The sequence below is a fragment of the Lethenteron reissneri genome, chromosome 55 (assembly GCF_015708825.2).
Source record: "Lethenteron reissneri isolate LAM-NWPU_2019-01 chromosome 55, ASM1570882v1, whole genome shotgun sequence".
NCBI lineage: Eukaryota > Metazoa > Chordata > Hyperoartia > Petromyzontiformes > Petromyzontidae > Lethenteron > Lethenteron reissneri.
In genome coordinates, this window is record NC_083833.1 from 10,073,659 (window position 1) to 10,087,216 (window position 13,558).

Genomic DNA, 13,558 nt, shown 5'->3' on the forward strand with positions numbered 1-13,558 from the left:
TGCACAGTGGGGTCACGGTGGAACAGTGGGGTAAGCGTCACTGTGGTACAGTGGGGTCACGGTGGCACAGTGGGGTAAAGGTCACGGCGGCACAGTGGGGTCACGGTGGTACATTGGGGTCATGGTGGCACAGTGGGGTCACGGCGGCACAGTGGGGTTAGGGTCACGGTGGTACAGTGGGGTCATGGCGGCACAGTGGGGTCACGGTGGTACAGTGAGGTCATGGCGGCACAGTGGGGTCATGGTGGTACAGTGGGGTCACGGTGGTACAGTGGGGTAAGGGTCACAGTGGCACAGTAGGGTCACGGCAGCACAGTGGGGTCACAGCGGCACAGTGGGGTCACAGTGGGGTCATGGTGGCACAGTGAGGTCATGGCGCACAGTGGGGTCACGGTGGCACAGTGGGGTCACGGTGGGGTCACGGCGGCACAGTGGGGTCACGGCGGCACAATGGGGTCACGGCGGCACAGTGGGGTCACGGTGGCATGGTGGGGTCACGGTGGGGTCACGGTGGCACAGTGGGGTCACGGTGGGGTCACGGCGGCACAGTGGGGTCACGGCGGCACAATGAGGTCACGGCGGCACAGTGGGGTCACGGTGGCACAGTGGGGTCACGGTGGGGTCACGGTGGCACAGTGGGGTCATGGCGGCACAGTGGGGTCACGGTGGCACAGTGAGGTCACGGCGCACAGTGGGGTCACGGTGGCACAGTGGGGTCACGGTGGGGTCACGGCGGCACAGTTGGGGTCACGGCGGCATAATGGGGTCACGGCGGCACAGTGGGGTCACGGTGGCACAGTGAGGTCACAGCGCACAGTGGGGTCATGGTGGCACAGTGGGGTCACGGTGGGGTCACAGCAGCACGGTGGGGTCACGGCGGCACAGTGGGGTCACGGCGGCACAATGGGGTCACGGTGGGACAGTGGGGTAAGGGTCACGGTGCACAGTGGGGTCACAGTGGCTCAGGTCAATGCTACGCCATCTCCAGCTTCCGTACCTAACAACCGAGAAGCTCCCAACGCCTCTTCCCTCCCGACAGATTCGAGAAGTCTGCACAATCATTGCACAACTCTCCACTAATTCCCAGCTCTTCCGAATTGCCCGTCTGACGTACACATCTGACCACTGCAGCAGTTCCCTGCTTTAGTCCCGCTACTGGGATTTCTCCCAGAAAGCTCCGATCTGCTCATTCATCCGACAGAACAGAGCCAAATTTTTTTTTTAAAACGAAATTTTTATCCCTGGAAACCGACGAGAAGAAAACACCAAGATGCGAAGGAGACAGCAATAACCGGAGGTGACGGCAAAACACAGCCGGCGAGACTCCCTGCGCACCGGGGCATCGGGACGGCATTGATCCCCACCGGCAGGCAGGCGACATTCCACACCTCTACGGGGGGGCGTGGGGTCCTCCCAGATAATTGCCGTACCCCAGCGCCGCCGAGCGCGAGGTGTTTGGATGTCACCCCAGGAGACGGCGCCGGCGGCCTCCACCGCCGCAACGCGGCACTAACGAGCGGACGGCCACGCGAGCCGCTGCCGGCACAGCCGCGGCCGCTACCGGGGGCTTCCCTCTTCACGAGCCGGCGTCGGGGCCATCGCTCTCGTTAACGCCATAATTGCGCCGCCGCCGCCGCCGGCAGCGGTGCTCGGGGCGGAACGTCTGTCCGTCTACCGGGTCGCCGCAGGTAACTACGGCCAGCGCCGTGGCCGATCGATGAGGGGCGCGCGCGGAGGCGCGAGAAGCGGAGGAGTGCGGGGAACGTCCTTTGGGTTTCGCGGCAGCGGAGATAAATAAATTACCTGCCCCGCCATGAAGGGGACTTAATTGGTTATCGACAGAGCTGCCCGCGCCCCGCAGGGCTACGGACCCAGCTCTCTAGCACGGCCACGCACGGCGACTCGATTCCCATTAAACGCTTCCACCCACGGTCCGCACGGGGTGGGAGCGAGGTACATCCCCCTCCCCTGCTTTGAGATTTCACGCACTGCGCCGGGTGCTCATTCATGGCGAGTTGACTTGGGGGAGGCCCCAACGCAGGTTCAGATACCATTGGCAGCGCTACACGTTCGTGGGTTGTGCAATCTGCACTGGAATTGGAGGGCACCGCGTGAATCGCCGACACCACGAACACAACGAGCACGGTTCCCCCATGGAGGCTGCACGAGACGGTTAGCGAGCGCCCATCAGGTCTGGCCCGGTGCGCGAGCGCCTTCGTCTTCCTGGTTCCGATAGCTACGCGACGCACGAGGTACGGCGCACGTGCGACGCCAATTCGACCGAGAACCCGTCCCGACGACGCTCCCCGCCGATGCGAGCCGTGGCGAGGGACCGACCTCGGGTCACCGCGCGAGAGCGAGCGGCGCCGCTCCGCTCGCTCTGACATGGCGAGGCGATCGCGGGCACGGCCGGCAGCGCCGGGCACCCGGGCCTCCCGTCCCCCGAGGGCACACACCCCCGTGAGCCGTCACTCTAGAGGCGAGGGTTGGTGGATCATGTAGGGACTTGCTAAACTCCCAAACTCCACTGGGTGCCTAGGAGATGGGACTTAAATCCATCTGTGTGGAGATCCAAGTGGCAACTCCTTCGTATGCGTGGAGAGTTTACTCCAAGTTGTGCTCAGAGGTCGCAAACGGGTTTTGATTCCTTACCCGTACCCGGCCGCACCAGGGTCACAAACGGGTACCCGTACCCTACCCGTACCCGGCCGGGTACCCATACCCTACCCGTACCCGGCCGGGTACGGGTATGGTATGGGTATCGGGTACCTGATTGCGACCTCTGGGATGAAAACATGTTGCAGGCGCGGGTGGGTTGATTCGAGGAACTTGAATTGTGAGAAGAGACAAGACGTTGGGAAATGAGTGACAAACGGCTACTCACCAGTGACTAACAGTCTACCCGTACCCGGCCGCACCAGGGTCGCAAACGGGTACCCGTACCCGGCCGGGTATGGGTAGCCGGGTATCAGGTAGGGTACGGGTATCGGGTACCCGGTTGCGACCTCTGGTTGTGCCATTCCCCCATCCATGCGCCCCACTCATCCGTGGCATTGGCCAAACATCCCAAAGCAGGATGCTCCTGAAATGGAGTCTTAGACGAGAGAGGCTTTCCTGGGTAAACCCTGGACATGGGGGCAATGTTCTCTGGTGTAGCCTTCACAGGCTGTTGGGGCAGGTGCCGTCAGCGAGCACTTATGAAGGCCAGGATTACACACGTGTAGCCAGCACCACGCCCGGCCGCCTTTGTCTCTCCAGTGGTGGAACAGTCACTCGGTGACCGCTGGATTCACGCCACATGGACACGGACGAATGGGGGGCAGCGATCATCCGCACAGGAGTCGCACACCCAACGATGCACAGTCCACGTTTCTGTGGCAGGAACACAACGTTGGCTCTCCACAAAGCGGTTCTCATTTTATCCCCCTGCCCCCCCCCCACCCACTTCCCCCTAGGGATGATGAGCCGACATGATCCCCAAGCCAGGGATATGAACTCAGGCCAGAGGTAGCAAACGGGTTTTGATTCCTTACCCGTACCCGGCCGCACCAGGGTCGCAAACCTGTACCCGTACCCGATACCCAGCCGGGTACGGGTAGCCGGGTATTGGGTAGGGTACGGGTATCGGGTACCCGATTGCGACATCTGACCAGGGCCTTTCTGACCGTAAAGCCGATTATCGATAGATATTTTTTTCTCTATGACACCCAATCAGTAGGCGGATGCCGAATGTCACGGAATCGATCACGGACTCCAGCAACGGAAGCGTTGGGCGGGCGAGGAGGCTCACCCCACGCGACACGTGCGGTCGCATCGGCAGGCTACGGACACTCAAAACGTTTTTCTTCTTATTGCTGTTTGACGTAAGAACATGGAACACCCTCCACAGGCTGCAAGCCACCAATGGCGATGGGTGGGACAGAAACTACGCTCTCGTTTGACCGAGACTGAACCTCCGAGGCCACGTTGCACGCCGAACGTGGCGAACGGCCTCCACCCAGACACCACCGACGGGGCATTAGCGCGGATTCGCAGATCATTACTGCGAGGCAGGTGACAGAATGCTCAATTCCTCATCGATGAGCGCCACACCGAGAGACAGAGAGAGCGGCTCATTAATTTATCGACGCCGGCTCACGAGGGTGGACGCCGAGCATGCGAACCGTGCCGTTTGAAACCTCTGCAGCCGCGTGGCCCCGCCACCGACCCATGGCAACGCAGCGTTTAAAGCGGCTGTTGTAAAGCGCGACCCTGCCCATTCATCTGTGACCCCTACCTCACCCCACCTCACCCCACCCACCTCACCCCACCTCGCTGCCTGCCGCCCCGGATACCACCATCACTCGTCTTGCACTCACTGGCCAGTGCCGTGAGATCCCCCGGGTTCACATCACCATCACGCACCGGGTCTTGCCCTAATCCTGCATCGTCCAGCATCATCATCATCATCAATATTTCCTTTATTTCAAGCGGGCAAGTACAGCCATACACTGTGACTTGCAGTAGTTGCAAAGATGTAAAATAATTTCCACTTCAATTCTGCAAACGATGACTTCAGTTTCTCCGAGAGGATCAATCGCAGAAGCGACGTCCAGGTAACGACGAAGGAACGATCTCCCCTACTCTGCTGGCAATTGTCGGCGCAAGGCGCGGGGGCTGAGAGGTCGCGGTGCCTCTGTGGCCGCGAGGGATCCAGCTGGCTGGACTCGACGGCAGCCCCAGTCACCGCCGTGAACATGAACCCTGGAAGCCTGCGTGAGGTCCCTCCGCATTGACAGCGGCAGGCAGATTGCGAGTGGAGGTCACAGAGACGAAGGGTGTGGACCTCGTTTAGAATTTCCTGGATGTCTCTCGAGGGCCCTACGATGGTGCTCAGGGCCGCCACGCGGAGGTGTCTGGAGGCACGTGGGGCCCCGAAGTCACGCGGGGCCGACTTCTTGACGAGGCGACAACAACACGGGGCCTTGGTGGGGGCGCTCTTTTGTGCGAGGACTCTTGCAGATTCTCCCTTTCTCACCCACTCCCGGCAGCTCTGGCCGTGCGAATGGAAGCAGTTTTTTTGTTCTGTCTCACTAACAAACCGAACTTCAGTATCAGATAGTCGGGGGGGGCACGGCCTCGGCACGAAGCGAGCCACTCGGGCGAGGCGGCTGCACGGCTTGTCACGGTCGTACAAACACAACAGCGATTCATGACACTGCACACATCCAGCAGACACGGACGAACAAGAACAATGACAACAGCAGTGCATTCAACATCAATGACACGAAAGCAGTACGTGTCTCGGGCAGACATTTCAGAGACATTAAAGAAAATTAAATCCCCATTCTGTCGCGTGTACGCTCGAACAACATTTGCGAATTAACCGACGACGCATGAATAAAATGATTGATTTATCAGCGCGAAGGCAGCCACCAGACGCTTTGGGCAATGATCGGGGTAAAGATCGATCGGCAACTGGCGATGCCCCAGTAATCCGATCGTCTAGCGGGTAAATCAGAGAGAAGAGCTGCAAATCCCACATCGCCTCCGACACTCCGGCGACACATCTAGGCCGAGTGTGGGCCACACGTGCGGGCCACGTGTACAGGCCACGCGTACGGGGACGCATCCGGGTCGCGTGTGGGTCGCGTGCCTGCCATGTGCTCGGGTCCAGACGATCAAAGTCACCCAAGGATAAAGACGTCCGCCTCTCTGAAGATTCAAAACTGACCTAAACACTCACTCCTACTCGCCGCTGCGGATCGTGAGAGGCATAGTACTGAAACGTGAAGCACGTCCTTTGCATGTCTCATCATTATTGTTGATTAACAGCAAAACAATTTCCCATTCGGGTTAGAATCTTACAGCCGCGGACCATTCTCTATCCACTGCCAAGACGACGCCACGGCACCGCATCATCGCTTCCTCGTCACCACCCCGGCTTCGGGTTCTTCCCCTGGGAGCCCCTCCGACGGCGTCTCGTGGACCTGCCCTCCGCCGCCGCCACCCTGCGCGCACGTCCCCGAACGCCCGGCTCCCGATTGGCTTAATCGGTCTCTCCTGCCACGGCAGTCCCGGCATTCGCGGTAATTCCAAGGCCAGAGAATCTCCTCCACTTCGCTGCGTTGTTCAAGCCCGGCTCGCCGACCCGCGGCACAGACGTGCACCGGAGCCACCGAGCCGTCGGTTGAAAAAACGCGACCCCGAGGCTCGTGGCACCGACGGAGAATTGCGGAACGCTCCATTGCGTGCGGAAAATAAGAAAATGGAAGCGGCAAATTGCACGGAACGCTGAAAGACAAATGAGACGGCGAGAACGCCAGACAAGAATAATCGATTGCCGGGGCGAATTGTAACCCTCAATCGAGAGGATTCGTCAAGACCCTGATTGGGGGGGGGGGTGAATCACCGCGTCTCTGGTGACACTCGAGTCAAGGACGAGAGTGCCACTCCCCGGCTAGGTACAGCAGCAGCAGCAGCGGAGAGACAAAGACACCTTGGTGTGACGCAGAAGACACCACAACACACACCCCACCGTGTGTGCCATGCCAGCCTTGGTCAGGGGCTTGAGAACAGCGCTGCCCCAGAGTCTCTGAGGATTCGTGGGGGTTCTCTCTGCGCGCGTGTGTGTGTTGATGTGGGGAGCGCGTGTGTGTGTGTGTGTGCGCGCGTACAGTGTGCGTTTGTGATATGGGGGATCTTTGTTCTTTGTGTTGGTGTGTGGGGAGCGTGTTTGTGTGTGTGTGTTGGTGTTCCCCCCTAATGGAGCATCTCCGCCGGTTAGAAACATTTAGGCTGGCCTGCCTACGATTAATCCTGGGTTTAACCAGGCTGGATTGTGCGAGGAGCTCATAAATCCTCGAAAAATCTGGACAAAGTCCCATCGGTGAGCACCTCCGGCAGGCAAGGCTACGTTGTCTGGGCCATGTAGCCCGCATGCCCAATCACCGCATGCCAAAACAGCTTTTGTTCGGCCGGATCGAGGGTGCTAAACGGGCGACGCATAGGCTATGAGAAGAGATGGAGTGACATGGTACAGAAGGATGTGGAGCTGAGGGGACTTGCCGATGATTGGTACCAGCGGTGTCAAGATCGGCCTCAGTGGAGGAGGCTCGTGAAGGACACGACTGGGCAGTTGGAGGCAGTCGCCCTCCAACAACAACAGAGGGCGGAGGAGCGACGCTCACAACAACGAGCGGAGCACCGGGTAGCTAAAGCACAGCAAGTTGGCACAGTAGGGGGCACATGTGGTGTATCAGCCAGTCATCTCAGTCATCTCAGTCAGTCGACCTGAGGCACCTGGGTCTGCCCCGTGACCTCCTGCCGGCGGGCGTTCGACACTTCACTTGGCCTCAACGTGCACATGGCCTGGCACAAGCATCGTGGTGACGTCACCACCACTTAGTGGCGAATGGCGGTTGTTGTTGTGTTGGTGCGCGTGTGTTCATGCGCGTGTGTTCATGCGCGTGTGTTCATGCGTGTGTGTTCATGCGTGTGTGTTCATGCGCGTGTGTTCATGCGTGTGTGTTCATGCGCAAGATCACGGGGCAGTAATCTGCACGCAGGGCACAACACTGATTTCGACAGCGGCAATGCAGGCACCATGTTACGTAACGAATCTGGGACAGCCGAAGCAAGCGGCAACAGCAGCTGTCTAAATCCGCGATGCTGCAACGGCGAGGCGACGCAATCATGAAGCTCTCCGTCCAATCATTAAAATCTTGCGCCATGCCGGAGCTGCGCGGACTGACGCGAGGGGGATCTCTCTCGCTCAGCCGCTCGAGGCAGCAGGGGACCCGCCCGGTGCCACCGTGACGGACCCACCACGAGCCGACGGGAGCCGTGAACGTCGGTGGGATTTCCGCGGCGCGAGAAGTCGCGAACGTGTGTGGCGTGCGCGTGCTGGGCGGACGTCGGGCAGAGATTCCCCGTGTAGCCTTTAAGTGACCGTCGGAGGCAAGTGCTGTCAGCGAGCACCGATAACCCACACATACAGAGCCATGAGTCACTAAGTGTTGATGAAGATGATGGTGATGTCACCACGGCGCTTGTGTCAGGCTGTGTGCACTTCGGGGCCAGCCCGTGAAATGTGGAAGGATTTCTGCTGGCAGGAGGTCACAGGAAGTATTTTTTTTTTGCTGGCAGGAGGTCATGGAAGAGACCCAGGTGCTGTGCATTGACCGAGCTGACTGGCAGTTGAACCACCTGTGCTCCCTACTGTGCAAATTCACATATCCAAAGACATAAAGGCAAAGATCCCCCAAATAGGCTGAACAGACTGTTGGAGCAAGTGCTGTCAGTGAGTACCTATGAAGGCCGGCACGACACATGAGGGGATGGGTAGCCAAAACCACATCGGGTGGACCATTGTCTTCCCAGTGGCGATGTTTACACAACCCACCAGGTTCTCATTTAAGGCTAGTCGACCTAGGCGAGTCCCATGACTGGTTCATATAATCGTCATCTATGTTGGACGTGGGCGGGAATCGAACTGGGGTCGCCGGGTTCATCGTGCCGCGCGCTAACTACTGCGTCACCGCTCCCCACACGTACATACACTCTCACATACTCTCACAAAACTACATACACACGCAGATCTATTTGGACCGCTATTCGCTTGGGAGATCTCGGTCCTAGCGCTTTGTCCGGTCTCAGGCTCTGGATCGCTCTTCACTCCCCCGCCACAGACGACACTAGCATAGCACAACGAGTTCTGAGCTGAATATAACAGAGAATACGAGAGGCCATTGACCTGGCATTTAATTATAGCCCTTGACGAGTATACTCTGGCAGGACACACTATTCTTCCTGTGTTCCCGATTTATAATAACAATATATACAAATTTAGTTTCATCTTGTGTCGTTCATACAAAATCCAACTCGAACAGAAGGAGGGCCCGCCACTGACAATTGCCCAAGCTCCACATTTCCTCGATATATTAGGATGTTTCATCCAACCATTGCGTAATTTATACGTGGGTGGAAATCCAGAGCACGCTGGAGAATACTCACATGTGCAAGGGTGCAACGCTCTATCCCGTACAGAAGGGATAGATTATATTATTCCCCAACTTGCTGTACCGCCTCCTCCTGGCGAGTTTCGCGACATCTGTGCGATCCACCAACACTTGCTGCTTCCATCGTGCAGACCTATGGGCTGCTCCGAAAATTGAGCTTCGCGCCGTCACGGAATTTGCGACGCTGAACAGCGATGACACGAAGGCCGTTCACGACGGCGGCACGTGGCGAGCGTGGGGACGGCGCGACTACAGTGCGGCCTGCAGGGCCACCCGTGTGGCCTGACCCCGGGGGGGGGGGGGCCAGGCCGGCCCGGGCCCGCGGCGGACACGACCGCGACGAGGCCCGTGCGGCGAGCCGCGGTGGTCACGCGCAACCTCTCCAAGCGCCCGCGTCAGGGCGCTGGCATGCAGAGGTCGCGTGGCACCGTTCAACAGGTGGCATCATCGTCCACCTGGTGGGGCCACGGCCGAGCGCCCTGGGCCCCCATAGACCCCCCCCCCCCCGCGACGTGCCCTGCGCCTCCGCTGTTAGCGACGTCGTATCCCAGGCGTTGATTGTCGGAGATTTTGGGTTCATCTGAAGATAAACTATCAATTTTACTATTTTTATTTTACCAGGTAGAGCCCACTGAGCTTTCGAGTGGCTTTTCACGTGGCAATTAATAGCAGCCAAATACTATTCTTGGATCTTTCGGTAAAGTCACGTAGAAGGGAAATAATAAAATAATAAAAATCAAACATGATAAAATTCTCACGACGTTTCGGCCACAACACAAGCAGCCGTCCTCAGGTGAAGAACAGAGCTGTCGGAAAGACAGCGTTATTGAGCCAAATACTCTTAAACGCACCTTTCTCAATGTGGAGAGACAATCCAATGGAGTTTAATAATAAAAAAAATCCACGCGACCACGGGGGGAGAGACATCGCAAACTCCAAATATACAGCAGCAGGCGCCAGGGTCAGGAACGAACCCACGACCTCCTGCACACCAGGCGAGGTAGTTAACATATCCTAGCCACCGTGATGATGATGAGAGAGAGAGACACGCAAACTCCAAATATACAGCAGCAGCAGCAGGCGTCATGGTCGAGAACGAACCCACGACCTCCTCCATACCTGGCCAGGTAGTTACCATCTCTTTTGTAAAACCGGAGAACTCGTCTCAAGCGGCTCCACCAAGTCCAATGAGATTTCATGTACGGCTTACGATGCGTCAACTTTGACCCGATATGTTTAGAGAATTCAGCTCATCAGATGCAGTCATTCGGCAGGGGGTGACATGCAACCCGTTTCAAACTCGTACAATGGATGGGCAATGTGCTCCAGGTGTTTAACACCAACTGCACTCTGCCGAGAGACACACCCGTACACGATGCTGCGATGTGTACTGATCTATCGGCCTGTGATTGTACATTCGTGATCAAGTGTTGGCTGTTGGCCGTCCCAAAATTATCAATGAAATCGCCACAATTGTGAATTGATAACCTCTTGCTCAACGTCATTATAACACGTGCATCAGCAGCAGAGTACACACACCGAGGCCTACTGCATGCAACACGACACACACACACACACCACAGAATAGGAGCACATTCTCCCTCGTCACTACCCCTACACACATACAGTACACTATTACCATTCACTATACAGAATCACACACAGATCCACTCCCATTCGCTCTACACAGTAACCGCCGCACACATACGTATTGGCCATGCAGTCGTATCGTGAATGGTAATAGGTCTGCGTGTAATTGTGATTACACAGAGACCGATTGCTATACCACTGATTGAGTCATTAGTTGAATGAAATCATTAGCGGGTGAGTAATTGTGTACGCGATTGAGTTAGTGAGTAAATGAGTGTGACTTGGTGATTCAATGGGTGGGTGAGTGAGTGAGCAAGTGGGTGATTGAATGGGTGGATGCGTGATCGAGTGAGTGAATGGGTGAGTGAATTACTGGGTGGATTGGTAAGTGAATGGTCGGTTGAAATGGTGAATGGTTGTGTGTAGTGAATATGTGAGTGAGTGTTTGGTGGGTGAGTGTGTGGATTATAAAGAAACAGAGTGGGCGAGTGAATGGATGAGTGGTTCTGTGAGAATGGGGGTGTGAATGGATGAATCAGGTAATGGGTGCTTGAGTTGATGGCTTAGTTATTGGGTGAGGACGTTGGCGTATGGGTGAGTGAGTGGGAGAGTGGATGAGTGGGTAGGCGAGTGGGTGATGGAGTGGGTAGGTGACTGGGTGAATGGGTGATGGAATTAATGGGTGAGTGGGCGAGTGTATATGTTAGTGTGGGGTTAAGGAGTTATGGGTGAGTGAGCGAGTTGGTGAGTGAATGGTGAATGAGTATGTGTGACTGGTTGAGTGAATGAAATGCAGAGTGGCAGAGTTGGTAGCTGACTCGGTGAGTAAGTGGGTGGGTAGGTGAGTGAGTAGGTGAATGGGTGAGTGAGTGGGTAGGTGAATGGCTGGGTGGGTAGGCGAGTGGGGGATGGAGTGGGTAGGTGAGTGGGTGAAGGAGTGGGTAGGTCAGTGGGTGAAGGAGTGGGTGAAGGAGTGGGTAGGTGAGTAGGTAATGGAGTGGGTAGGTGAGTGGGTGAAGGAGTGGGTGAAGGAGTGGGTGATGAAGTGGGTAGGTGATGGAGTGGGTAGGTGGAGTGGGTAGGTGATGGAGTGGGTAGGTGATGTAGTGGGTAGGTGAGTGGGTAGGTGAGTAGGTGATGAAGTGGGTGATGCAGTGGGTAGGTGATGGAGTGGGTAGGTGATGGAGTGGGTAGGTGAGTGGGTGATGGAGTGGGTAGGTGAGTGGGTAGGTGATGGAGTGGGTAGGTGATGGAGTGGGTAGGTGATGGAGTGGGTAGGTGATGGAGTGGGTAGGTGAGTGGGTGATGAAGTGGGTGATGCAGTGGGTAGGTGAGTGGGTGATGGAGTGGGTAGGTGAGTGTGTAGGTGAGTGGGTAGGCGAGTGGGTAGGTGGTGGAGTGGGTAGGTGAGTGGGTGAAGGAGTGGGTAGGTGAGTGGGTAGGTGAGTGGGTAGGTGAGTGTGTAGGTGAGTGGGTAGGTGAGTGGGTAGGTGGTGGAGTGGGTAGGTGAGTGGGTGAAGGAGTGGGTAGGTGAGTGGGTAGGTGAGTGGGTAGGTGAGTGTGTAGGTGAGTGGGTAGGTGAGTGGGTAGGTGGTGGAGTGGGTAGGTGAGTGGGTGAAGGAGTGGGTAGGTGAGTGGGTAGGCGAGTACTCACGTGCCCAGCACTTCTCGCAGCTCGTACGTAGCCGTGATGTCCTCCGTCTGCTTCTTCCACGAGGGCGAGCACAGATCTCCGCCTGTAGACCCAGACATGCTGCCCGCGCTCTCTCCCCGCTCTCTCCCCGGCTCTCTCTCTCTCTCTCCGCCTCTCGCCTGCCTCTCTCCCCCTCTCAGCTCTACCTATACAGTGTTTCCGCTTCCCCTGCCTCTCTCTTGCTCTCCGTGTCTGCTCGATCCTCAGGAATCACCGTCTCTCTCTCTCTCCTCCTCCTCCTCTCGCTCGCCTTTCTCCACCTCGTCTGCCGCTGTCTCTAGCCCCCTCTTCTTCTCTCCACTCCCCTCGCTCTCAGACCTCTCCCTGGCTCGCTGCTCGCGGCTGTGTGCCGCTGCGCTGTGCTGCTGCTGCTCCCGTCCTTGCAGCTGCGATGCTGATGCTCATCATCATCACCAGCAGCAGCTGCAGCTTCAGCATCATCAGCAGCATCAGCACATCCCACTGGCTGGCCTGCTTACCAGGCAACGGCAGCGGAATAAGTTCACGCGTTAACAACAGCCGCCACCACCACGACGTCGCCGCATCCACGGCTGCTCTGCAATCATCGCCGTGGTCGTAATGATTCTTTATTTATTATTGCTGCCACGCAAAGCGTAAAGCAGCATCACGTGTCCTCTCGCCGCTGGAGCGGTTGGCCGCAGTGGTGAGCGGCTGCTCCTACGCCCGTCGCCGATGGAGATCGCCGATTCGAGTTGCAGGGACACGGCGCACATCAGTGGCGAGCGATGCCAGGGCCGTGACCGTCGAGACAGACTGGTGCGGTGTCAAAAAGAATAAAGCACTGGGGAGACAAAGGCGGCCGGGCGTGGTGCTGGCAACAGCCAGCCCTCTCTTGTACTGTGTCGGACTTAATAGGTGCTCGCTAACAGCACCTCTGGCCCCAACAATGTGTGAAAAGGCTATGTTGGGATCACTGTATTTATGTACAGTATGTACGTATATGATGAGTATATGATGAGTAAATGTGTGTATGAGTGTTCGTGTGTGTGGGGTTTGCATGCCTGTGCCGAACTTATTACAGCAAGGCCGTAGCCATGTAGTCAACATTGGGGGGGACCACATCTTCCAGGGGGTCCCCCACCCAGAAAAAATATATCTAAATTTGAAAACGAATTTCCTGCCATTTCCTGCCTAAAATATGAAAAAAATTCACTAACACATAAGATGGACTTTTTTATTAACAATAACGTCAAATAGTGTATTGTATTACATTGCTAGTTTTTTTTATTTTTTACCTTTTCTTGTTTCATTGTGT

The 13,558-nt window shown here is 56.9% G+C and overlaps 1 protein-coding gene across 2 annotated transcripts in view; it reads right to left on the reverse strand.

The window, feature by feature from the left end:
- LOC133356794 (calcium/calmodulin-dependent protein kinase type 1D-like) overlaps positions 1 to 12,852 on the reverse strand; it is a 105,381-nt gene extending 92,529 nt beyond the window's left edge. For both annotated transcript variants that reach the window (XM_061574481.1, XM_061574480.1), the window contains exon 1: positions 12,244 to 12,852. In XM_061574481.1, the coding sequence (XP_061430465.1) occupies positions 12,244 to 12,341 (98 nt within the window). In that variant the 5' untranslated portion in view covers positions 12,342 to 12,852. The remainder of the gene's footprint in view (positions 1 to 12,243) is intronic.
- Positions 12,853 to 13,558: the final 706 nt, after the last annotated feature.